This window comes from Anopheles coustani, chromosome 2 (genome assembly GCF_943734705.1).
Source record: "Anopheles coustani chromosome 2, idAnoCousDA_361_x.2, whole genome shotgun sequence".
Taxonomy (NCBI): Eukaryota; Metazoa; Arthropoda; class Insecta; order Diptera; family Culicidae; genus Anopheles; species Anopheles coustani.
Window position 1 is genome coordinate 75,850,111 of NC_071289.1, and position 27,711 is coordinate 75,877,821.

Below are 27,711 nucleotides of genomic sequence, written 5' to 3' on the forward strand. Positions count from 1 at the left end.
GAAGAAGTTACTGGGCTGTAGAAAGCAAAGTAGTTGGAGTAGCATGAGGTCATTCCATGCACGCTCTTAGTGCTACTTGAAAGTTGAACGATTCAACACAAGCATCAAACGATATCAAAAAGGTAAACAAAAAAGCCGAAACACTGTGCAAATGGATCCACCACACACGTACTACTACTGTGTCCGAAAGGTTCGTTCGGTCGTTTCCGGGATCAAACAGCCTACTACGCTACTGGGATACGAATGTAATCGAAACATGTTTGCTGCTTCGTAAAGCAAGTGGGACCGGGGGGATCGTGCAGAAGATAACGAACAAAATGGATTTATATATATCTATACTACTACCGGAATGGGTAAATGTGTAAAAAACAGAACGAAATTTAATCAATACTTCCGAAAAAGTTGACTCGAAAAGGACGCAATACCAATTGCTTTCTATCGGGTGTGTTGTTGCGTACAACTCCGATTTCGTTTCCTTAACCTTTTCCATCGATTGACTGTGTATTTTTTTTTCTCGTTTTGTTTTGCGTTGTTACTGTTTGACTCGTTCACATTCGAATGTAAAATTAAATAAAAAACAAATAAATACAGGCATCGTTCATGAAGTGGCGCATTTTTCTTTTCTTTGAAGAGATTATTCGCAGTGAGTTTGGAATCATATAACTATTCGTTTTTTTTTTTTTTTGAATGCGTCTTTCACTCTGTACCCGAGCTCTCTCTGTATCCTCTTTCGTTGCACCAAATTTTGCATTTGCATTTTGTCGGTCAATCATTTAATGTTACACATGGGGGATATTTATAAACGTTTGACAATGGGAAAAAATGGTTGGCTCTGCTAAATCATCTTTGGGGATCCGGTCAGCATCTTCAAAGTTAGTGTGTGTAGGTGTGTGGTTGAATTGTGTGGATGTTGGGTGAATGTTCACTTGTGGATATGGTAATGATGTGTATGCGTGCCTTTAGAGTCAGATGATATAGATGAGAAACAGACGAAGCCATTCAATGAAAAAGGTGTGAAAAGGTGATGGTGAAAACAACCATTAATGGCAATGTTATTTCAATATGCTACACAGGCAAACGGTACAAAAACCAGTACACATACAAGCGAGGAAGAAAATGATGTATGATGCTGGTAAAATATTTATATATTTTAAAAATGTCCATCGTTTAACTCCCCCTTGTCCCCACAAGTATGATTCAGGTCAAACAAAAACAAAGGCTTTTCGGCAGTCCATAAAAACAGAAAAGTTCTGCGTAACTGACGAACGAATAATCACATAATCAATATGGTCAAAAATGAAGCCATGTTGGCGGGAGCATTAAAAACAAAACGATGCTTTTTTTAAAAAAAAAAGAAAGACTCTTGAAACACTGTCAACATTAATTATGATTTTGCGATGCCCGCTGACATCTCATGTAACGAAATGGCGTACAATGAAAATGAAATATGAAGTATGAGAGTAGCGATTAAAATTGACACGTTGCTGGAAGCGTTAGTGTGGAGAGGGCAAGCGCAAAAACATATAACATATTAAAATAGCAAACTTATGTACATCATAGGCCTTTCCGTAAAGCCCAAACCCGCGGCCATGTTTGGCTACTGCAGCGTGCGTTCGATCGATAACACGCTCCCCCCTGGCGTAAAGGACTCACCGTTGCGTGATTGTTAATCGAGGAATATTAAATTACTTCGTTCAGGTAAACGATGTTTGATTTCCCTCGATGCCATTCGCCCACATCAAGGGGGACCAATGTTCCACTTCGTACCACGCAGCAGAACGCATCGCCGCAAACGGATGAAGACTGTTGATCCATGAAATGCGTCCTTAAGGCCAGTCTATCCAAAACTGGACGGCTAGGGCAGTGAATAAGTGGAAAATCTTCCCGGGAATCAACTCAATGCACCGAACCACGTGCACAGCCAGGACGCGGTCATGCATTGCATTGACTACGCATTCCTACGCAAGGGTGTCTCGCCGAGTGAAGGCGATAAAATCCACCTCTAATTACATCGTCCAAGCTCGAGCCTTTGTGTTTTCAGCTCAGCTCAACTTCACCTCGCTCATGAACTTCGGTGGTTTTCCCACTTCCTTCCGGTTCATTGCACAGTTGTACTCTCATCAGAAAACTCAATCTCTCTTGCTTCTGCTGGAGTATTTCACTTGTCTGTTTTTAGTAAACTACCTTCTAAGCCCTTCATTCAGACGAAGAAGGTAAGAGAATGATGATTAATTTCTACCGAATACGGGCAGCATCTGTATCGTAGATATTGAGAAAACCGACTAGCGACCAGCGTTCGAGCAAAGTTTCCGAACATTTTCTCGTTTTACAAACCGATCGTGCGATAGTGGTGGTCATAAATTTTCATAATTTATACTTCAAATAAAACTACAAGCGTTCCTTGTTCACTTTATTACCAATATACCAGCGTGCGCTGGCCCATGTGGAAAAGAAAAGTTTATTTCTATCCCGCACAAGTTTCACTCAATTGGGAGAAAAAAAAAAGAAACCATATAATCAAATTCCAGAAGCAAAGATAAATTACAAAGATAAACTTTTGTTCAAACTTGGTAGTGAACGTACGAAACACACCGGGTTAAAGCCAATTGTGCACGAAGAACAGAACCAAACCGACCACCATCACCCAAACACACTGCCATCGACGCGTGCAATGGAGAGGAGAGGTGATGCGAAAGGTGAAATCTTGGTAGAAGTTCACCCCGACCTCGATCCACCTCAGTGCAACAACAAAACCCACCTCGATCTGCCGTCACACCACCCGCGAGAATCGATACGACCCAACCAGCATCATCGGCAAGAATATCTTGTCTCCCCCTTACGAGTCTCGCTCGAAAAAGGATCGTGGAGCTGGGGAAATGGGCGATGGAAAAGTGTGCTCATGATCGATCGAATGCAGTCTCATCGCTGAACGAGTGAGTGAGCGGGTGAGTGAGTTTATTATGCGAAGGCAACCCAGCCAGATGGGGACGGAAATCGAACGGACGAACACAGACAGACAGCCCCGACAAACAGACAGACAGACTGACTGTCGAGGGAGATGGCACACGCTTCTAGACATGTACCCGACACGTTTGCCAGCGTTTGGCAGAGATGTAAGCCTTCCTTCTACCTGAACCCTGGGAAATTCACCACCAGCTGGAAGCGAGGCAAAACGAGTTGTACTTCGTGGAGCAACTTATGGAAAACCATCCGGACTCGGAGGAAGAAAACCTGGCTAGACCTGGCAGGATGAAGAAATCACCCAGGGAGGAGGCACACTGTAGCATTGACGAGCATATGCTCCTCTCACGACGCGGCGAAACTTCGCGGTTGAGTATTATTAATTAACTTTTAATCATCTTCGGTATAAGTAGACTTTTTTGGCACTAAAATATGCGTTCCGAATGAAACTTCTTAAAGGGAACACAAAATACCCTTCAAGCCCAAAGGGACGATCAACCCATGGTCGCGTGTATATTTTATGTAACTTAGTGCTGTTGCCTAAACATCTCCGCCAAAAGCATTAAATTTATTAAATTAAAAACAGAAACCAAGCGGGAGGAGAATTTTCTTCTTCCATTTCTTGGCATAACGACCTTCTTTTTGGTCGTTTCTGGCTGTTAAGTACTTATAAGACTTTTTTCCTTTTATGTACGTGGCTAGTCAGTCCTCTCGTACAGGGGAGGATCCGGTTTCGGTTGGGATTCGAACCCACGCCGTCAAGGTGGTGAGCCCCGGCGCTCATGGGCCGATATTCTAACCGAATTAAATTTGGAAGAGAATTTTAAACGTAGCGCATTATGGTTTCCTTCTTAATTTAAACAATTTTTCTAAACGCTTAAAATTGAAACGAAACAATTTTAATACGATTGTTTTACAAAAACCTCTTAAGGGCTTTGAAGAGTATGACAAACACAACTAACAATGTTTTTCTCATACTTTTCTCTGCTTTTGAAAGAAAGTTTCCTATATTGGAGGCGACTTCTCATCATCATTAGTATTTGAATTTTAATTTTTATTTAAATTTGCAACTTTGAACCAATAAGTGTGATTATTAAAAATGTTAGTCCTTGTTCTGTTTGTATGCCTGTATGATACGTTTTGATCATCAATTCAGACACCTTTATTCGCTAGCCCATGTCGCCAAAAGCCGGATAAATTGTTAATAGTATTACTGCCCCGAAATCCCGTCCGACCGAGTGACAACGCAGGCAGTCGTCAACTTTTGGCATCATTTCCGAAACCACATTTAGTCCACACCAAACGTCACCGCTGCTGCTGCTGTCATACTTGGCGCAACGTTCGAATCACGTCCCCCATCTTTCGAACCCGAACACCCGGGTGACTATCGATCCGAAAAATCAAATTTAGATGATCGTTTTGTCGCCGCTTAGCAACATTTTATGCAAAACACTGCGCGCCCATCGGTCTCCACATTCCGGCCGTATCTTACGCCTGGGCGCACATAAGCGGAGAGGCTTACGTGAGACAGCGGAATAGATTCTCCCATGAAATCCATCCCAAATTTCCACCACCTCCGCGCGCGCAACGGGAAACCCGCAAAAGGGTTAAAGAAGGGGTGTGTGTGTGGGATGGGCATTGCCGTCAGTTATCTGGAAAATACTGATCTCGAATCCACGCCACGTTTATTTCTCCTCCCCCCTACCCCATCGCGGACGGACTCACTCACCCGGTGAGGAGATTCCCGGGAGGCTGAGTATAGCGCCAACCAACACCCGGGGCACTAATTTACAGCCTACTCGGTCGGCAGGCAGTGTGGGGCCGGAGGGAAACATCGTGCGCTATTCTGACAATGCTTGTCCCATTTGCTAATAGGGGGTTGGGGGGGAAATGAGGGACAAACATTCATCTCCGGCATGGGAAGATAAAACGAGCTCATGGTGCTCCGAGGAAGAATGATTTACTAGGTTTTTCGGTAGGTGTAGGTGGGTGAACGAAGTGTGAACACACTGGGAGAAATTCTCATCAATAGCCTAGAGGTAAATATGGATGTCTAAATTGAAGTTTGAACGTTATTTTACAACACTGTTTATTTCTGGTTGTTGTGGGATGAATTTTAAATGGAAAATTCCACTGCTTATGAATGCAAATGAAATGAAAATCATTTCACCATGCACCATCGGTTAGGTTTTGTAATTCCTTTACACTTAAACTAGGATATTATTTAAACACCACAACCCCAGGTTGAATGTGATCCATTTCCCACACCGGGATTATAATTTTTCTTCCTTTCTTATCACCACTAGGCGCGCTCAGTCCTCCCCACCACTCGTTCATTATTTTTCCTCATCCTTAGAGCGAAATCAGATTACCATACCCGGGACGTCCAGACGTCGGAGGAGATTATATTTCTTTTCACTCGCAGCGAAGCCGAGCGAAACTCCAAATCACAAACATTGATTTCATCGGAGGGTAAAGAAGAAAAAAAACAAACAGAATAGAAGCAGTTTTCATCAGAGATGGGAGCAAGGAGGAGCAAAGGAAAGAAAATGACGAAAGCCCGAAGAGACAGTACAACAAATCAAACATTCACAGAAGAAGAGAAATAGGGATAAAAAAGGACACTGAAAGGCACTGCGCTTCGTTGAACCACAGAATGAGGGACAGCATTTGCCCGTCCTTATTTTCCCCTATTCATCCCAAATCGAATCGGTTGGAGAGTTCATGGCACCGGTTGAGTTTTATCAATTCGAGCAGGAACTGCAATTGACGGAGGCGAAAAAGCTCCCCTTTATTTTTATATGAAGAAGGTTCTCTTGGCGGGTGTTACGGAAGAGTAATAGAAAACGGTTCAACCCTACAGCTAGCTATGTAATGTACGCTTTTCAATTCGCAATTCGTATAAACTCATTAATTACTCGATTGTGCATAAATCAATGAAAATAATTGTCGGAATTGCTGCCTTATTGGACGCAACGGAATAGAACGCAATTCCACCCTTTAACATGCAACCATATTAATGCTTCTTTTACGAAACCTGGAAGCAACCAACTGTATTTTCTATCTATTTCTATTTTCTATCCCCCACCACCAATGTTGGATTGCAACATGACGTCCGTATCCTTGCTTGCCCGGAAGCGCGTGATTTCAAGGTTTCTCCCCCCCACGGGTGGTCGGTCGGGACGTGTTGGAGTGAGCTCGCTCTTTGAATTCCTCTAACTACCCCTTTCGGTCGTTTTATTGAAACGTCAAATCCTGATCGTTACTCATCGAAAGTTAAAGAAGGAAAATACTTGCGAACGAGACCCTCTGTTCGCTGTTTCATTCTCACTCCTTGTGGCAAAGTGTAAAACTACCGGTAGAGCGCTGGACACTATTTCATAAACGTCAACAGCATCATCACGATTACAAAATAAAAAGCTCCCACGAGCGAGTGAGAAAAACGAAACATGAACAAACCGTTCGGTGGAGTAAAAATTTAATTTCCATCGAACGAGGTCACGATATCCGATGACGTTTTAGAAAGGAGGGGGTGGTGTCCTAGCCTCCACAGCCAAAACGTTCGCGGATGACATTTTAACTGTGCCCGTGTGTTTGTGTGTATCGATCGATGTTGCGGTCGTTTCCGGCGCTCCCGAGGACGCGCGCACTGATTGCGGACGTACGTGTGACGTGCCAGTCCCGAAGGAAAGGTCATCGTCGTCGTCGTCGTCGACGTTGTCGTTGGCTTATAGCGGGCTTTTTACATGGTTGCAACCATCGCATCATCGAGGAGAGCTTTTGGACGAGTGTGAGTGAGTTCTTTTACTAGAGTTTTCCCTTTTTCCAACTTGTGGAGCACCCGCGGGAAGTAATCGGGCTGGGAGTGTGTCGGAAGGATAGAAGGATGGGAAAATCAATACCAAAACATCAATCAATGTCACCCCATTGGGTGCGCTTTTCGTCTCGCGGAAGGAGAAGTTTTCATCGCAACATCAACGATTCGCTGGTGACTTGCGGAGGGCAAAATGCAAAGAGTAATAAAATTTGCAGAGTTGTCTCTCTCTACATATACTATACTTTCAAAAATAAATAAAAAGCGAAACGCGAAAACGATTGCGAAGTTGGGATTTGGAAAGTGAAAAGTCACCCGAGTTTCCAGAATTTGTTGGCCGTATTACAGACAGGAAATACGATGCTCCATAAGAAAACGAAAATTAATCGAAAATGTATATCAGAAAAAGGACTGAGTTTCGTTAAACACACAAGAGTCTTTTGTATGAATCGAATAAGCCGGTATTTACGATTCATTTAAACTATGACTGCATCTATCTATTTAGTTTAAAATAATATTTTAATCACTTTGAAAATTAATTGCTTTCTAGGACTTTTTATTAACACAGGCGATTCTGATGCTGCCACGAAGCTAATAAATTGTTGTAGTAGCTATAATAGTTGCAAAAACTCCTTAGAGAAGCCAAGTCCATTTTTTTAACTGTTTAAAACAAGTTCTAATATAAAAAAAAATTTACCAAAAACGAATATACTGAAAAATGTACAAAGAACGCATGGCAGTCAAAGTGTTAAGAGCAAAATTTAGAGATTGAACAGCGTAAAATATCTTGAAACGTCAATTTGTGACCTAAATGTGCACGTTCAAGTTCTTTTGTTGGAACATGTTAAAATGATGAAGAACAGATGATTGCGTTTCACTTGTGTTAATTAAAAAATATTGGTAAAATATCGACTTTCTTTGAAAACCAACCCACATTTATCAAAAACCACAACTAAGAACCTTCTTCTGACAGTAAAAAAAAACATCCCGGACCTTCCTGTGCCCCAAAGGCTTGCTAGACATTGTCTCTTGTGATGCGTGTAAAGAGGCAGGATACGATCGTTTCGATTCGAACACACGCCGCGCTTCGGTTCTCTGGTTATCCCGGCGGCCCCTTGTAATCCTCGTTGTTCCTCTTTCTTTTTGCCTTCCATGTTTCCGTTTCAAATTGTTCTACATTTCAATTTGTTCTCTTGTTCGAATGGGAAATCACCATTTAGGATAGGAACGGCCATAGTGGTACACGAAACTTCTACCGAACACGATGCACAAACTAGACCGTCCTGCGCTCCTCTCCTTTGGAAAACACAAACGTCGCCCGACGACGTTATCGATTGAATGAATATTTCACATCACACCGTTCGTTGTGCGCGGGTTGACCGCTTTCCGTTAACCCTGGTTATGTTCCCTTTGCCTTGTTCCCTAACATTACAACACAGCATTCGACAAGCAATTGCTCCCCCGTGTTCCAAACCCCGACGAATGCACCGAATTTCACTGCATCTACCACCTCCGACCCCCGCCTTCTGGTGTCAAGGCAACACCGGGAATGGATGGAAAAGTTACGAAAAGTTCCCGAGGGCAAGTACCACTCTTTCCCGTTCGACCCCAAACGAACGAACGTACGTACGAACGGAAGCTAGATGGCGCACGATGGAGGAATGCACAATCGTACGATTGGGTTGTGCAGATGCACACACTAGAACAGTAGGTTGGGGTGGGTTGGGTTGAGAACGGTGATACTAAAATATTCAATTTATTCTCGAGAGAACCGTCTCGCCTTCACTCCGGTTCGCAACAACCTTCAACACACTACGCCGTTCGTTATGGGGGAAAATGAATTTCTTCGAAAAATGTCACGTAGGTAGCAAAAAAAAACCTCCGTTAGTGGAAAATTGAAAAAGAAAGCCTTATGATTGGCAGAGATCAACAAAGTAATGGAGAGAGAGAAAAACAGAACATTTTTCCGACGCATTGGGAAACTATAACAAGTTTTCCGATTTTTTTCCCCACGGGTCTATAATCCGCTAATGATCCCTCTCCCGTCGGAAGTTGGCAGCAGAACCCACGGCATTCATCGGAAAACATGCCAATCGGCTCAATCAATCCGAAAGAATGGTTTCGATTTTTCCAACCAACATGTCCATTTCCATTTTAACCCTGGGATGAAAACGAGCACAACGATTGCGTTGAAGGAAAAGTTTCGTCACATTTACGTACGTAGGAACGACCCGAACGACAATTAATCCGCAAGCTTACAGTTTCCTGTCTGTTTCCACACATCGGGGCTTTTTATCCAAAAGCACACCTCAACTCTTACGGATGGCCATAGAACAGACGAGTGGTCGTCCACTATGGGACACAGTACTTTTTTGCTGACTTTTGTACGACAACAACTCGTTCCTTGTCGCCAACGGATGCCAAGTGAAGGTAACATGGAGCCTCCGAAGCGCTGACTTCGATTAACCGGAGTCATCGACAGTCAGAATGCACCCCTTGCTCGAGCTCGATATCCTAACGGCAAACCCAATTAAAATGTCTGTCCCAAGCCCTGATCCTTCACCTCTCGGCGTCCTGTTGCACTGCGACTTTCGGTTTTAGCCTTGGTACGAGATGTGGCGAGGGAAATTGTTCACTCCCTTCGGTACTACAACACCACAACGAGGGACGCAAAAAGGACGCACCAAAACACGCTCCCAACGGTGGTCACTCGTTGATTGGTTAAAACCAGAGATTGCTTCCCGGCAGCGAGAACGAACCATCGGGAAGTTGTCTTCCACTAAGACCGACCCCAAACCCTTGTGAGCGAGCTGCCGAGCACCACCACCACACGTGTCATCCTCGACACGTTTTATGTCGACGGTTGCAACGTGATGCAGGGACGAACGAAAGCCACCGGAGCCATTTACGCACCCCGTCTGTGTTCAAAGTTCAAGCCCAGGTGGGGTATCCTTTTAGGCAGGCTACGATTGTTACGTTCCATGTTTCGGTAGCTCTACACTGCCCCGGAGGCCCACAACCAAACCAGGCGATTCCTACTCCGAGGCTTTCTGCCGATCCGAAATGATTTTAAATGGCAATGCTGCAAGTGAGAGATTATTTGGGATGGCATTTGGAGGGAAAACTATTCCTGAATCCAATCACACTCTGACTCTGATGTTGGTGGAAATTGAATTTTCGAACGTTCGATTTCGCACCGAACGTTTCCACTTGCAAATCCCACTTTTCACGTGAAAAATGTAGTTAAATGTCAACGGTACTTAGAAACAAATCATTTATCCTTCACTTTAGCTGAGCTCAGTCTGAAAACTTTCTTGGCATAACTTTCATCAAGGAAATAAAACTTACTACCCAATCAAATGTCACGGCATGGTTTTCCCTTTTTTACAACATCCGGTCAGGATGCAATAATTCATTAGGATGGAATGTTGTTGATTTTTCTCTTGACCTTTCAAGATTACACTGGGGCTCCGTTCCCGGAACACAAAACCAACCGAGTCACTAATCATGAACTACATCAGAGTGGTTGACTTTTACTTTGTTGTGGTCATCAACTGCTAACGACGCCGAGCCTGGGTTTCGAAATTATGCAACGCTGTGGTTTGGTCTGGTTTTCAGCCTGATTAGGGCTAGCATTTTCAGGATCTTCTAAAATTTGCATCGTTTTCAAACAATTCCAATACGGTGTTATTGAAAGCTTGAGGTGACATTCAGTAGAAAGCCAAAACCGGACAAAACCGTAACGAAATCGTATGGTAAGCCCTGCGTAGGCCATTGCAGGTACCTGTCACAATCCATCATGCCGTGTGCTACTTTTTTATCAATATGAAAGTTCTGCTGATCTGCGTATTGCGTCATAGAAACTGTTTACAAATAGAATGCATTTTTATAATTGAAAAGTCAATTCATACTTCCTATTTTAGAAGAGGTATCACTCAATTCTCAGCACATTTTTGGCTGGCAAACTTTAGTTAATGTATGTGTACATAATTAATCATTTTTTGGTTGACATTTGCGCATCGTTTCCGATAGAACACGGGGTTCCTTTCGTTTCCATCGGCAGTACACGCTCTAATTGCTTTTTTTACCCGTGCCTCACCACTTCATTTAACGAACGAAGCACAAAATGGAGCTTTTTTCCCTCGATTCACTCGAAACATGGTTTTGCTGGTCCGAAGGCGCTGAGTCGATGGCCACAGCCGGAGTAACCGTTCCAAAACCCCGATGGTCACTGATCGGAATAAAACAGCAGAGCTTGGGAGGAAAACGGTTATTTCTCTCTCGTTGTGTTTCCATCAAACCACTCCATTCTGGGGCATTTGTTCGCTGCAGATGTGTTTCCTTCAGCTCTCCCCACCCAAATCCGTGTGTCCGCATGCGGATTTTTATTTTAATGAGCACGGTACAATCCCCCCCGGCATTCCCTGTCACTCCCGGTCGGTTTCGACGACCCACACAGTAGTGCCCATATTCCTCCCTACCCCCACAAGGCACTTCACGCCGGAAATGAACAGCAAAGCGTTAATGTCAAAGTGTGGCCATGGCCCCCGGGGGAAAATTGGTGCGAGAATGGATATGGGGGGGAGGGGGAACAGCTCTCCGGCAGCGACAGGTCTCCCAGCGCGGGGGGGAAGGGGGATCCGAACTGAATAACATTTCAATCAGACTCCCAATAACGTTGAGGTTTAGGCGGAGCGGAATTGAGGACCGGGAAGGGAATAACCGGGTGAAGGTTTATCTTACCGAGAGGAACAAGGACGCAAGTGATTGCGCCATAAGCAGTGATGGGGAGGGGGGGGGGGGGGGGGGGGGGGGGAGGGGTGTTTGTGGAAACGAGTGAACCGGTCGCGAACAGACGTGGCGGAAAAACTCGCTGAATAAAAATGAATAAAATAAACCCAAATTAAACCAAACGCGCGGCGGAATGGAGGCGCCTGGTGGGGTGTGGGTGGTCAGCCCGACGTGAAGGTGGCTGAATAAAACTGTCCCCCCCCAACCCGCAGCAGCATGGAGCCGCCCAGTGGTTGACGTTAATGTCGCTTATTCGTTAATGTTTGCACGGCCCCGGGGAACGGGGCGGCAGAGGGGGGGGGGGGGGGGGGGAGGGGCTCGGGGAAGACATCGGAGCAAACGACATTTGATAAAATGAACGACCCCAAAATAATCCCTTCACCTTCCCCTCCCGGAGGCAAGGGGAATATTTGACAAGGGCATTGCGGTGTATGGGACGGACGACGGTGGGGGAATGATGATTTCCTCACTACACTCTCACACACACACACACACATTCGTCCTCCACCGTGCAATGGAAGGCGCCCCCGTGGACTCCTTCCTCGGCCGCGATTGGTGTGTCGGGGACTGCATACAATAATGATTATAATACGGAAAAGCGGTGGAAAATGGAACGAATAAAATAATGAAAACAATATCCACGGTACGCACACCCCCGCACTCTTCCCGTCAACGTGCGAATCAGGAGCAAATAAATAAATTCACAGAAAATCCAGCGTTCATTTTCATCAACCCACTTCCCGGTGTTTCGGGGAGAGGGGACGACATTTTCCGCATATTCATATCGTTCCATTCTCATATGTATACTTTATTATGATTGTTCCGGGTTTCCACGAGGCGCTAATCGTAAATTAAAGCGATTATAGCCGGCAGTGACTGACACTAAGACAGACCCGATAGAGCTTAACTATCTGTCAACTTAAACGTATCGAGACGTTCGTATGGAAGAAACGAAAAACGTGTAACTAATTCCATTTCACGTGACGACACCAAAGTCCATTCCATCCATTCTAAAATGGATTCCCTGGGATTGTGAAAATTATATACTATTTTAAAACCTTTAAACAAACGTCCATTCAGAGGTATAAACTAAAACAAAATTGCCAACAAACGTTATGGCTCTTCAGCTACTAATTAAACACTCCTTGAATCCTTTACATTGGCTCTTGTCTCATCGGCAACTCAACGTATAATTTGAATATAGGATTAACATACATTCAAATAAAGACACACACACACACAGACACGCGAACATTAAATTTAAATACACTCAGCAGCCAATTTAATAAAAAAGCAATCTGATTTGCGACGAAAGAGTGAGATGGGGGGGGAGGGGAAAAGGAAAACAGGCCTACATCCGATAGCGGAGTTTTTTTTTTTTGAGAAAAGAAAATAATCCGTGCCAAACCAATTGCCGTTCCCCGCGGCGGGAAGAGAGAAAGAGTGCCCGAAAGGGTGTGTTTTGGTCATCGTCATGATCATCACGTGTCTGATTTTAATTACAATCGCTGGAATAAATTATAATTTTATTTGCCATCACGGGGGCGGCTCGAGAGTCGGATTCTTCCGGACGCTGGACGGCTTGTTTGCTTTTGTGAGCGATTTTTTCTTTCTTTTGGCCTTTTTCTCTTGCCTCATTTTGTCGCTAGGCAAGAGGGATAGGAACTTTTTTCCGGAGCCAATTTTTAATTTTATTTCGCTCCTGTTTGTTTGTTCCTCGTTGCGAGGGTTGTGTCCCATTGTTTTCACGTATGATGTACATATATGCAATGCCGAAGGGGATTGATTCTGGGAAGCAGTTCGCTTCATCCCGGGTGATTATGTTTACTAATGCATAAATTAATTAAGATCAACACAATAAATTTACAGAAAATTCAATAACACCTAAGCTAAAATAATATAAATCGAACTTATTCTACTTCATATAAGTAGAGCCTTCGCACACCATGCCCACAAAATTGCCAATTTAATTTTGAAGATTAGACCTACTCTAACAAATGACGATGTGGAATTTTCACCACCAGCAGATAAACCTCTGCTGCACTCGAGTTTCCCGGTTGGCCCCACGAAGTCCTATTTTACGAACACAACAAACAACAACCGAGCAGAGCCTGACACAAACTATCCTTCCCGACGCGGCCACACTTCAGGCGCGACACTTTGTCAAGAAGGATTAGCTTGACGTGCTGCACCCTAAATGGGTACAAAAAGCCACAAATGAAGCCCACCGCAAGGCTCGTCGCCACGGTGCCACAACAACGCCAACGAGCGACGTTGACAAAACGGTGCTCGTTTTGGAGGCTTCGGTCGCGAAAGGCTGTGGCCAGTGTTGGCCCAGGAACCACACAGAATGCCACACCCTGGACGGCACTATGAAACGCCAGATGGAGCAACCACCGTAGTACAAGGTCATTTTTACATGGGAAAACATTTTCCGAAGCACACCCATTTATTGTTGAACAAATGGACGGAAAGCTGCAAACTTACACAGTACAATATTGTAAATATTGATTTTGGTGAAAGAAAAAAGCTGCACCAACGAACGCGCGGCATGAGATGAAAAACATTAAATAACTTCACCCAGCGACAACTTCGAACTTCCACTCGGTTCGGACAAAATCGAAGTTGGAAAACACGATCGAATTTCGTATTAACATAATGCACAAAGACACACACACATAAACACTTCAACACCAATCGCGCCGGGAGCGTATTCCAGAAAAAAAAATACCACGATGCATAATAAATGAGTATCGACATTTTCCATCGTTGATTTCGTTGACCGTCCACCGAAAATAGGACGTTTCCGGATGAAGTGGAAGCGCAAACAAAATAATATACGTCATAATAATAATAATAATAATAATAATAATAATAATAATAATAATAATAATAAAGAAAAGGGTGCGAATGGCGATATGGTCGGAAGCTTCCGGAGAGTGTCACTCCGAGAGACCGGACGGATATACCGACGTCCTGTTGGTGGGTTGAACCGAAACAGGATGTGCACACGACGCACTTCCACGTTGACAGGCAGAACGAACTACAACTACTGCTTCGATTGCGATTTATTGCGATCCATCGACATTCAGCCATCGATCGACAGGTTATATTATTAAGATTTCTTGGAAATAAATCCAACGATCAAAAGCGAAAAACATAATCAAACATGCTTGCGATGAAAGCAGAAATGTTCCAAGCCTTCCTACATTTCAATACATCAATGGACATATAAATGCACATAGTTCCGTGATTCCATTGATTGATTGTATAACGCATCTTTTTTCATGAACGTTCAACCGTTATGGATTTGATTTAATCCTTTTTTATGGCTACTTGAATTATGATACCTTCTTCATTTTAATTGAACTATTCTGACTAAATTATACTTTTACAAAAATTAAAATTTCATGAACATGATATGGGGACCAGGGACTAATATCACTAACCCCTATTTAAAGTAAAAAAATATCGAATTAAACAACAATTCAGAGAAGGAAACCTTCCCCATGTCGTAACGTTAGGAAAACTTCTGGTCAAGTGCTCTGTGCTCTAGCGTAAATATTTCAACGAAACACTTTCTCTCTAAATATTGAATAGCAATACTTAGTAATGAATAAAAGGAAATGTTTAAACTCATTGATCTTATTTGAATAATTATAATTAAAATTTATGGTTTTCGCCATAGTGCAATGACTGTACGGTAACGATAACAAATTTATTTGAAATTTTACTTCTAAGATTGTATTTGTTTGCTCCACATTATTCATCGCATAATATTGGCCATACTTTCCACTTAGCCATGGTGTATGTTTAAACTCTGTGCCCCAATTCGTTAAATCGCATCAGTGTCCTCGAACCAACCCTTCCCTTTCAACTTTGTCCGTTTGTTCAGCGACAGGTTTCCAGGCTCAAAATGGTTTTCTCCAATCAAAATCGCGTCACTGGAGGTGAGAAGGAAGGCCAAATGGGTGTTCTATCGTCGCCAGCGCCAATGCGCACCACCCATTGCCACTATTCAAAGCCATTTACATTCACTCGACACCCATCGCGCGTTTCTCCACATAGAACTCACACACGTGGCCGATTGCAGGCGTAAGAAAATTTCATTACAAATGCATCTCCGCCCGTCGCCGGTCAATCGATCCGTTGCATTCACGCAGGGTGGTAACAGGCAGCCACCTCGAACCCTTTTACTGAAACCTGATGAAAGGTAGACGCCACCAGTAGCCTCACTCCCGTCTTCCCTTTCTCTGAGTTCAATCAATGTAAGTCGCAGCCGAAAGGGAAGCCAGCGGGCAGCCCTCAGGTTCATCTCCGTTTTGCATAATTTAACCTCCCCACCGGACCAAGGGAGACAAAAAGAGGACCAAGGGAAACAGAAAGGGCAGACGTAAAGTACGCCAATTCTGTGGCCAATCAAATCACGATGACAGCCACCAAATGGAGCGAGAAGCCGATGGCGATGGTGGCGGATTCCTTTCACGTCCTTCCCATTTACCGTTTGCAAATATCGTGACTACCTGCTGTAATGAAACATAAAAAAAAATGAAGGCAACAATTTAACGTCAGCGTGTGTGAGCTTTGCGATTTTCCCCATGTTTGCCCCTTTTTTTTCTCACCCCATTTTTAAATGGATTCCGAACTGGCCTGCCCTTAGCGCCATCAACAATCATTAGTGCCGTAAAGGAAAACGCGCGCGGCGCCGATCGGGTGGGTACCGTACCATCTTCTTCTCCCTTCCGCATTCCCACATCGACACCACAAACAGCAACCGAGGACGTCATCAAACGATCGAAGGCAGAACGAATTTTAATCAGTTTCCATTCCACGCAAACAAAGCAAACAACCCGACCGGGACGTTGGCCACGGTGTGTGCAAGCCTGTGTGTGTGTGTGTCCATGCGTTCGGTTGTGACGACGCAAACAATCCGAGCGAACGAAGGACCAGGATGGCAAACAAATACAAACTACCGAAATGCACTAGAGCAAAGCGAACGCGAACACGAGAGGGAATAATTTTCCACGCGCGAGTTTGACGGTGTTTGTTGATTTCGGTTAGGATTTTCACTTGATTCCGGCCAATTTATTTTATTTTGTTTTTATCCGTATTCCTTACTACCGCTTGCGTTGGGCGAGATTCAATTTTTCAATTTGCGTTGATCCTTTTTGTAAAAGTGTATGAGTGTTAGGGTGTTTTATAGTTGAGTCATGGTCAACAGGCAAGTAGAAAGGGCGTAAATTTAACCAGTTCCCGACTGGGTGGGGTATTTGTAGCTAACTTTTTGTTGGTTACAAACGTTGCTTTTAGTTAGCGCGTTTGGCTTTTTGATAGCTTGTGCAAAGCCCAAATCGTTGTCTTTCGTCACATATTGATCTAATTCGTGCCAGAAGGGGGATTTATCGCCATGAAAGACATGTATTTCCAGAAGATTGTATTTATCTGTGCATCAAACATTATGGATAATAAAATATTCAATAATCCTAAACTTCACAAAACTTTCAAGATAACAACGATCTAACTCAAGTAAAACTACTAAGCAAAACTCCAAACGGGTTACTCTCAAAAGATAGTGTAATTTGATCATCGAAAGCCAAAAACTGCTTTTAGGAAAATAATCGAAAATAATAATAAACCGTTCCTATGAAATTCCAGTACACAATTTAACACAGCATCATTCTTTAATGACTAACCCTTATATTATCTATTAGTTCAAACGTGTCATATCAGTAACCCAAACCAAACAATGATGTACCGAATTCATTCACAGATCAAATTCGCTCAAATATCGATGTCCTTAAAATGGTATCCATCATTTGATTTGCCGTAACTAAATGGATCGAAATAACGGTTGGAAGCCCGTCGACAAACCATTAGCACATCCCTATTGATTTTCCCAAATTGATTTTGCTTGATTGGAAGTGTGTTACCCGATAGCCATGCGGTCGGTGTGCGCTGATTTGACTGACGCATAAAGGGAATCCCAATTTATGCTAACTAATTTCGTTCAGCTTCCAACAGTTCATACACACTCGCCACACAAACGCCAATGGAAAGTAAATAGATCCTCGCTTTGCGGAATTTTCATTCCAACTACTGCCCATCTCTCATTACATTATGCATGATCGAGCGGATGAAGCACTACCTTTTCGCATCGCACACATTGCACACGTTTGTTTATTGCGAAATGATTTCTTTTTTGTTCCATAATTTCCACCCAGATGTACAAATGCGCCAATACTACCCCAACCGTGTTGGTGCACATCCCGGGCAATAATTCAATGGAAAGTGACCGTAGAAAACGGATGAGGCAATTTATTTACAACACTGTTCTCCAATTCCACTTCCCGGCCAGGGGTACAATTTCTCTTTTTAATTGCATTTGCCATGGAATTCAATTTGTGCAGCGGATCGAATTCGGCAAACCGAAATGTCATTCTTCCGTTACTCCCAACCACATCACGATGGAAATAATCGTGGGCGTGTGATAAAATTAGTGGCATCAAAAATGGCTGACCGACAGCACTGTCGCCATTGAAAATGTATTATTGAAGGGTTATAAGATGAAATAATAAAACAATCATACTATTTTTAGGGCCATGAAATAGTTGAACTTTTGAATGGGAAGCAATTTTGCCTGTGCAGTAGTGTATGATAAAAAGTGATTATTCAAGTGAACGCCTTTTCCGGTTCACACAGTTGTTAGAACACCAACGATATCACATTAATTGAAAGCAGAATGAAACGATTCGTTAAAGGATGTGTGTGTGTGACAGGAACAGTTTCCGGCGGAATTGTAAGTAGGAGAATGTAGGTGAAAACATTTAGCACGAAATGAAGGATGATGAGTATAATGCAAAATTACAACAAACGACACGACGAAGACGACGGCGAGAGGCTGAATTTGACGAAAAGTAAGGACATGAACGTGTTTAGAAAGGTTTTAGAGGACACAAGCGAAGGGTCGGTTCACCCTCTGCCCCCGTATCCTGGAGGTCGGAGGCTCAGAGCATGGCCATGGGCAGTGGGGATCTATAGAGCCACTTCGCTTGCATCCTCCGGAGGAACAGGGCGGCCGTCACTCACCGGTGTGTTGCGATTGCGATTGCGTAATGTTCACGGCCGTCGGTGTCGTCGAGATGTCCATCGGTATGGTCTGCGTCACGCCGCTCAGGTCTTCCGTTTTCTGCCGAAGGAGAAGGAGAGGTTAGTAAAGCGGAGGAGCGGATATAGCTTTCGTCATTCGTGGACAACGAAATTACGTACGATAATGCTCGGCATATGGTGACCCGTCTCGTCGACACTCTCCTGCGAAGACTCGTGCTGCTGCTGGTCAACATCCGAGCTCGGGCTTTCCTTGATGATGCGGATGTTGTTGCCGGCAACGGCGGCTGCGGCTGCGGCGGCCGCGGCTGCAGCGGACGCGGCTCCCAGCGCCAGCGCCCCGTGCGCCGTCGTCGTGCCGTAGGATATGTTGTCGACCTGTTGCTGGATGTGCAGATGGGGCACCAGGTTTAGCGTGGTCCCGTCCCCACTGCCACCGTGCTCGTCCGCCTGCTGTTGGGCGGCCGCGGCGGCTGCTGCTGCCGCCGCTACTGCGGCCGCCTGCTGTTGAGCCGCCGCCGCAGCTACGGCGGCCTGTTGTTGCTGCTGCTGTTGCTGCTGTTGCTGCTGAAGCCGCTCGGTCGAAAGGGAACCGGAACCGGTGGAGGTCTTTCGTAACCGCTTCCTTCGAGCCGCCGGGGACATGTTGGTTTGGGGGGAGGGAGATCGCCTTAGCTGGGGTTGTTGGTGCAACTGCTGCTGCTGTTGCTGTTGTTGCTGTTGCTGCTGCTGCTGCTGTTGTTGGTGATGATATTGTTGCTGCTGGGCTTGCTGTTGATGATGTTGTGCCTGCTGTTGCTGCTGTGCTTGCTGCTGCTGCTGCTGTTGTTGCTGCTGCTGTTGAGATTCAGCACTGCCCCATATCGCGTCACCGGCCGTTCCCGCCACGACAGCGCCCGCCTGTATCAGATCCGACGGATCGAGCTTGCTCAGGTCCGCCTTGCACACGGCCGACGCGTCCGGCATCTCCGCCAGGCCCTTGATTTTCAGCATCTCGGCCGTCTTGAGCACCTGCGGTAACTGCTCGGTCGACACGTTCACCTCGCCGTAGTACATGAAGTCCACCATCGTCTTCAGGTCGTTGTACTGCACGTCCTTCAGTATCACGATCGGGTGCTGGCAGGGATTGGCGGTGAACAGGGACTAAAATCAAACAGGAAAGCACAAACAAACAACGCAGATTAATTTCGTGTGTCACCAGCATACCAAAAAAAAGAAACCCAACCCAAAAATCAATAAATTCTTCAATCTCCGTAAATCGCGTCTTCGCGATACGACAACACGTGGCGAAACATATCCTTACACCCATCCCTACTCTACCCTCCTGAGACACATTTTCCCCCTCCATTTAATTCACTTTTCTCCCTTTTCCCTCCCAGCCAACGAAATCGTTTCCAATCGTCCCCTTTTTGAAGGGTGAGATCAGATTTTCCCCGTTCATATCCCCTTATAACCGCTGGCGGCGTCGCCGGGAGATTTTTCACGCAATATTTTACACCCTTTCGGGTTCGACTTTTCATCCCTTTTGAGATGTGGAAGAAAATAGCTAAAGGGGGGTAATAATTCACACCCCGAAAGGATATATGGGACGCCAATCTATGGGCGGGGAAGAAATTGTGATGCAAAAGAAATGTGGATTTTTTTTTTGACAAGGCATATTGCTTAAACACAACGGAAAGAAAACAAAAACAACACACATTGCACCAGATTTTTGGGAAGGAGTTGTTTGGACTAGGGAGCAAGAATTAGTTTATTCTATTTACAACAACGAAGAGAGTTTTCATAACACTACACGACTTAGTAGTTTTTGATAAGACAACAAAAAATGAAGTTGAATGTCCCACTGAATGGCAAAAAGGAATGTTGATTGATGAAATCAATCGCTCAAATGTGTGTTATTTCAGTTGAAACAAACAATTTCTTTTTCTGACGAAGATTTAATTTATTTAAAAGTAATTTTACAAAGTCGAAATTTCCTTCAATTTAAAAAATAAAGTAAAATTTCCAGCAGATTACTAAGGAAGTAGTGTGAAACCATGTTTTTGTACATGGTTGCGGTTTAATCAAAGTTTAACTTCAGTTCACCAAAGTGCAGACCAAAAAACGGCAAAAATCGATACCGACTCGACACACTTGCGCACAATTGAAAGAAATTGCCATCGCATGAACGCGGACCTATTACGGGCCGTATTTATCATCCTCCCACACACACGAATGCGCCTACGAAAACGAGATTAATTATTTGCCGTTCCACAGCTCCCATGGCAGCCGGAAAAAAGGGCCCCAACTGCGCTTTTGGGCCGTCGTGTTTTCCAAATACTCATCATTAATACGCGTCACGAGACGAGGTGGACGAAATCGTTCGTGGCATGAACGCCTTCGCTGGCACGAAGAAAAAGGGTTAGCCATTTTGTTTTCAGCTTAATTAAACGCCAACCCTTTATACGGCGACGACGCCAGTGCGTGAACTTTTCGTGTTGCGGAAGGAATATTCCGGAAGATCCGCTATCCGGGATAGCGCTGTCCCCATGGGAATGCTAATTTAATGTATCGCGCGAGCACGGTGATGATGTGCTCGACGAATGGAATGGTTTTAATCCGCCCTTTGATGGTTCCCGGTTTGTCCCTGATATGTGTTTGTTCAAATGGCGCACGCTGGAAAGTGCTCGTTGACGTCCGGCGAAACCCGTTAGGGGAAACAAACACCACTAACTCAACAGCAGCTACATTTTATAGAAATAAATTTCTACGATACATTAGAATGCAAGGATGGGGCGGGTTAGAATGAAGCAGAAAAGAGTTAACAAATACCAAATGAAATTACAATTGTTCAAAGGAGAACAATAGGGAAATCAGCGCGCCAACTAATGCTTACTCCAGACGGCGAAGATACCGGTTTCTGGTTCGTTAATCCCGACAACACAACCCGGCAACCCATTATCACGAAAGGAAGGAAGGATGGCCCTAAGAAAATATCAGACGGAATTATTCTTTCGAAACGGAAAAAACACACACAAGCACCACTTTCACCATCACCTGCGAGAGCGAGGGAAATGGAACCCTTCAAATAAATGCAAATGTGCTGTCTTGGCGGCTGAGCGAGCCTTGAAAGGGAGACGACACACGAAACGAAGCGGTCCTTCCTTGCCAAGCATCGAATTCAATTTCAGGGCATCAATCAAATGACTTCGACAGAAGCTCACCGGCATACATCACACTGCCAGACGTGAAGAAGACGAGGACGAACGGAGGGGGCAAAATGAGATGGAATTGTTGTCTTGCAAATTCCATTTCAAACGGAGAACAAGCGAGACCAAGAGACTGGCTGGAGGGTGGGTTGATTGGAGCTATTTGTGGGACGCCAGGCCATTCTTCAGTGAACATGTCGTCCAATGTCGTCTAAAATGTTCGTGATGGGCAGAAAGGGAGGGAGTGTTGCCCGTTGGTCAAACCCGTGGGAGGAGGTTTGCCGAAAACGGCACTTAATTACGGCTAAAATTTAATTATTTCCTCCATACGCCAATCATTTGTCGGGTGCCAAATAGGAACTCTTCAAATGTTGCTGGCGTTTTTTTTCAAAACTGGAAAATAGGCGAGAAAAAACGGAAATGTTTGGGGCTTTTGAGGTAAAACCAAAGCCAATACCGGGAGGATCGGTGAAAAAGATAAATCAATCAATTGAGTGCCAGGGTCCTTTTTAGCAGCAACAAAAAATCCCGATAAAACACCTCAAACCTCAAGAACTTAACTTGTTTATGGTAAGCTTCCATTTGGTTTTCTCCACCCTTGAAACAAAATGCATTTAACAGAATTGAATTTATATCCCCAGCATTTGTGTATCTTAACTTGGCAGATAAGCTTTACAGTACAGCCGAAAACATTTACGCTGCCCCATCGATCCTGGCTTCGTTCGCAAACAATCATTCAAACAACTTCATCCCAAAGCTCCCTCCCTCCCTCCACGTCAACAGGACGAAAACCTCGCTCACCTGAAAGTAGGAACTGCACGCCGAAAGGACGACCTTGTGCGCCTGCAGCTGTCGTCCTTCGGCGGCCAGCGTAACATCGACCAGGCTCTCATTGTGCAGCAGCGTCGAGAAGACCGAGATGAAGTTCGGCTGATGGTTGTTCCACCGGAGACAGTACTGCTGCACGGACATCATTCACGAGCCGTTTTGGGGGGGTGGAGGAAGGGTGGTGCGAATGGTGGGTGTGATGGTCGGCCAGAGGAAGACCCAACGATGTGCTCCACTAGCAGGCGTTTGGGAACTTCCCGCCAACCGATGCCTTGGCTCGGGCTCCTTAATGCTGCACCATTAAGTTGGGGTAAATGCTGAAATGGAAGGAAAGAGAAAAACAAATAGTATCAATATAGCAGTTGTGGCGTTGAATATGTTATGGCATTGGGAACCAAGGCATGGTGAGCCATTCTTTGAAATGATTAATGCTTTCTACAATGGTGATAAAATAAACCGGTTAACAACAATAGGTAAAATTAACAAATTTTAGGAAGCTTTAGCAGTGGTTGGGAAACAACCAAAACTTTTATATTTTATTGCACAATTTGTTTGTAACTGAAAAGGACCGTTCTCTATTTTCCACGCTTTTATATACATTTTTCCATCTATCATTACCCAAAACGAAAATTGAAAACCAAGGAGTTTAAAACACATAACCAGTAAAGTGTAACTGAAAACAATAAAGAAACATTCCTGCTATTGTGAAAAACCGACAAAGATAATATACGAATAATAGAAATAAGATGTTTGACCTATTCTTTTGAATGTCATACATATGAGTCGGTGCCCATGGCGCAGCGGTAGCGCAAGGAAACACCACACCACAGGTGTGGGATCGAATCTCGAGTCTGGCACCCTCCGATCTATAATATACCGTCTTTCGGTCACACAAACTCTCTTCGGAGAGAGGCCTTGTCCCACTAGGGGATGTCGTGCCTCATAAAAAAAAAAATACATATGAGTCCTGTTTAAAGATTTATTAAAGGACGGCAACAGAAAAGTTGTATAAACATTAGATTTTGAAAAATACAATAGTTCGCTCAACGAAAACAAATTCACAATTCAGTTCAATATTTTGCCCTCCAAACGTTGGATCAATCATTAGGGTAACTGTACCAATAGTGGTGCACTTAGTACTGTAAATACCAAATAGGTGTAATTTATGAGTGTTAAGAACACAATATTCTACATATTTGAATCAATTATGATCGAAACATGACTTTTCTTCTGAAAAACATCTATTTTCACCGTAAACCATACAAAATACACGAAAAAAAACGTATTTTTCTTCCTAGTCGGTTGCTCCTATTATGGTGGTATGGTTCCTATAGTTGTGGTATCGTGTTCCTTTAGTGGTGGTAGTACAAAAAATTTGAATATATTTTGACTATAGCTTATTTTTGAAGCATATTTCAAACAGAACGGTAAAATACTCCTTGACTAATGCGTTGTCATTGAAAAGACTGTTCTGTTTTACCGAAATATGTACAATTTAAATTCATAAAAAATGCTCTGAATATTACAGCTAAAACTATAGTATATGCTTTATAGCGTATCCTTCGCCCGCTTTCTTTTTTCTTTCCTCTGCTTCTTCTGCTGAGCCTTCTCCCCAGTTCCGCTTTGTTTATTTTGTAGAAACAGCATAAAATCACTAAATTTACCTGATTAAATTGGCCAAAACCGGAATAAAACTAAAATATACTTGTGAAAAAATCTGTGGCTACTATAGGAACAACTTGGGTTTTTGTGCCTATAGTGGCACTATAGTAAAAACTATAAAAATATAATAAAATTATGCTAAAATGCACTAAGTTCGTATAAATCAATTATATTTGAGTATGTAAGTAGCGAAATCATATGGTTTTAATGATTTTGTAGTGATTTCTACCCTTAAGAAAATCATGATATCCGTTATAGATTCTTAAGGAATGCAGCATGTTGGGACAACCTGTTTAGAAAATATGAATTTTGGAGCTTACGGAATGAGATGGTTCATCTTTTTAACACTGCGCAGAAGATCAAAGAACATTTCATAGAAGAACAAATAACTCCATTGTATATATATCGGCGTAGAGCTAGAATTTTATTCCACTACAACCACTATTGGTACTAGCTCCACTATGGGTGCACTTACCCTATCAATCGTTTTCTTAGATTTTAAAGAATTTTATCTGTAACAAATAAAATCTGCACATTTTCGAATGCTTTTGTTACAGTTGTTCACTTAAAATATTTCCTCATCTTCCAAAGCTTCTTTAAGCACGTTTTCTATATCCATTAGAACACTTGCTACACACACGCAGGCTCCTTTCTTTGCCATATCGAATTTTATTACTTAACCACATAAGTTGAAACCAAACTGCACACTTCGAACACGATGGAAGCCATTCATCCCCTAATGGATGGTGGTGGTGTGGCATTCTAAACCATAGGGAAAACTACCGCCCCGGCCCAATGGCACAGAACTGCTGGTCGTTAGTGCAAGATGGTTCTCCCTGGGGAACCATGGAACTTTCAAACAAACTATCGAATTAGTGGCAACAAAAGACCGGCGCCTGGCATGTTTCTCCCGCTTCGATCGAGCTACGTTTTCTTCGTTGTTTGGGGCAGAGCTGTAAGGATAAAACCGAAACATGTGTCGAAATATGGGGAGGGTTTTGACTATTCAAAGAGACGTAACCATTGCTGAAATATGAATTTCCGTAGGAAGTGTGTTTAAATTAGAAAGATTTGTTACGAGAACAACCTTCGTCTGGTAGGTCTTGCAATCAGCATATGCAAAAGGTGAAAGTTCCTCTACATTACACCATAACATTTTACACTCACTTCTAAGGTATTTTTCCTTTGAAAAAGATTATGGCCTGATGAGTGTTCTATCCAACCGGTTTTTTTTCCACTCTCTGAAAACCACAAACCTCAATGACACAGCACCGTTTTGTCATGCCAAGTGCGGTGCTGAATGCATTTGAACTTTCTCGATGCTGCTGCAAACACGGTTATGCACAATTTACTTAAAAGACACCTCCAACCAGCCCACGCTCGTTGAACATACCCCTAAGGAGGTGGGTGTTTTGGAGCATAAAACAAAAAAGAAAACATAAACTGCTAGACACTCTCGTGATGCTGATGCTGCTGATGGCGCTGTAATGCATCCACTTATTTATGCGTGTTCGTGTGGGTTGAGGCGTGAACACACCCGTTCAACGACGCGTGCCCTACATTGACTCGAAACAATTGAGTCACGCAAATGACACACACACACACACGGACAGTAACTGTCGTCAATTCGAGCGTGATTGTTGCCATCCCCAAATGTGCACAAACATTGTTTGCAGCCGGGCTGGAGACGTACAACATCTGGCTCCACGTTTATTTGCTGCTGATTAAAGTAAATTAAATTTAAAGGGAAAGGGAAAAAATGTTTGAGGAAAATTTGTGCTATTCATTTCGTACAAAAAAAATCTCACCCCGAGCTGGTGGCAGAATTCAATGTCATGCGGGGTTTTTTTTTCTAAAAAAGGAAACACCCTAAGGACAAACCAGTAGGAGAGCTCGCGGTTCATGCAAAGCACACAAAACAAATGACGACATCGGTCGATGGCAGCGCACGAACGTGCCGAGTTCCGCCGACCGTGCGGCGGATACCCATACCAAAACAACAATGCACAATAAATAATATACTAGCGCGCACAGCTGGTACTACCACCTTCCCCCACAGGTACACTACGTTATATACCGTGTGTCCGAAAACACCCTCTTGAGGGGATTCATTTTTTTTTTATTTTTCCGGCATTTACCCCAAACGAAATGGGGTCCCCAGAGCGTGGAGCACGGTGGGGGAGAAGGACCGAAGTGTATCTAAAATAATTCCACACCTACAGCAGGGGCGGTTGGGAGAAGGGCGGAAGGAAAAAAAACGGAAGGCCTACGCGAACGATGCAAACGATGCGAGAGATAGAACGATGGGAAAACGACGAAGCACCGAAAGCGCAGGGCAAAAGGCTCGCCATTTGCGTTTAGTCCAGTTCACAGAGGTCACAACCAACTTTGAAAGTCAAGGTAAGGGACAGCATTACGTGTGGCAAACGGCTAAACGGAAAAAAGGGCACCCCATGATGTCACCGGGAAATTTTTCAATCGGTACATGACGCCATTATGGAGCGTTACTAACAGCAGTAAAACACCTTTCGCACTCCCCAAAGCCAGGCGCGGCCTCTGACGTAACCGTTTAAACACGAAGGTTGGGTTTTTAAATAAATTTTGCCTTGGAAAAAAAAGGAAAAGAACCGTCGGGAAAAGGAAAACCCGCTCTTCCACCAACCGTTTGCGACAAGTGTCAAACTGGAACGCCGTTTTGGGAACAAAGATGACGCTCGGAACCAGTTTGCCACCGAACATTCCCTCCCCACGTTCTAGGTTTCGATTTTCTGCTGGACCGGGGACCATCATCATCATCATCATCGTCATCATTATGCGACGGCGTCAAAAATTTCGACGAGCGAACGAAAAGGTGAACGACATCGGTCGACATTTGCAAAACCACGGGGTTCGCGGGTTCGCGTCACAGTGCATCACATCGCGTTTTTTCGACAGGACGTTGGCGCGCGCATTTCCGATCGATGAAGTCAACGGGAGTGTCGTGAGAAAGTGGTGAATGACTTCAAATATACCAAAATTCCCGAATACCACAAAAACAAGCTCCCAGGGTGTTGTTTCAAACCAATTTTTAAATGTATTTTGTCAAGAAACTAATGGATTGAGTGTTTTTCAAATGTATGTCTTTCTCTCTTACGATTTTGTGTAGTGTCTTCGGGAATGTGTTCCAAATTGAAGGAAAAATATTCCAAATGGGAAAGTAAAAATGTAGAGTAAAGTATCCTTTCCTAACTCCAGACTGAAGCAGCCAGAAGCAGTACAGCGAGAGCTTTGCTGTGAATAACTCTCACGACCAGAAAGGAGACTTGGTTGATTGGAAACTTCAAGTGCTGCATCCGTTTTTCCATTGTCAATTAGTGATATGGA

The 27,711-nt window shown here is 43.9% G+C and overlaps 1 protein-coding gene across 1 annotated transcript in view; it reads right to left on the bottom strand.

The window, feature by feature from the left end:
* The window catches only part of LOC131261967 (ecdysone-induced protein 74EF-like), a 44,711-nt gene that overhangs the window by 2,637 nt on the left and 14,363 nt on the right, over nucleotides 1–27,711 (bottom strand). The window contains exons 3-5 of the mRNA XM_058263847.1: nucleotides 22,660–23,003; nucleotides 18,833–19,813; nucleotides 18,653–18,752 (exon numbers count right to left, since the gene is read on the bottom strand). Coding sequence (XP_058119830.1) covers nucleotides 18,653–18,752; nucleotides 18,833–19,813; nucleotides 22,660–22,833 — 1,255 coding nt within the window. The 5' untranslated portion in view covers nucleotides 22,834–23,003. The remainder of the gene's footprint in view (nucleotides 1–18,652; nucleotides 18,753–18,832; nucleotides 19,814–22,659; nucleotides 23,004–27,711) is intronic.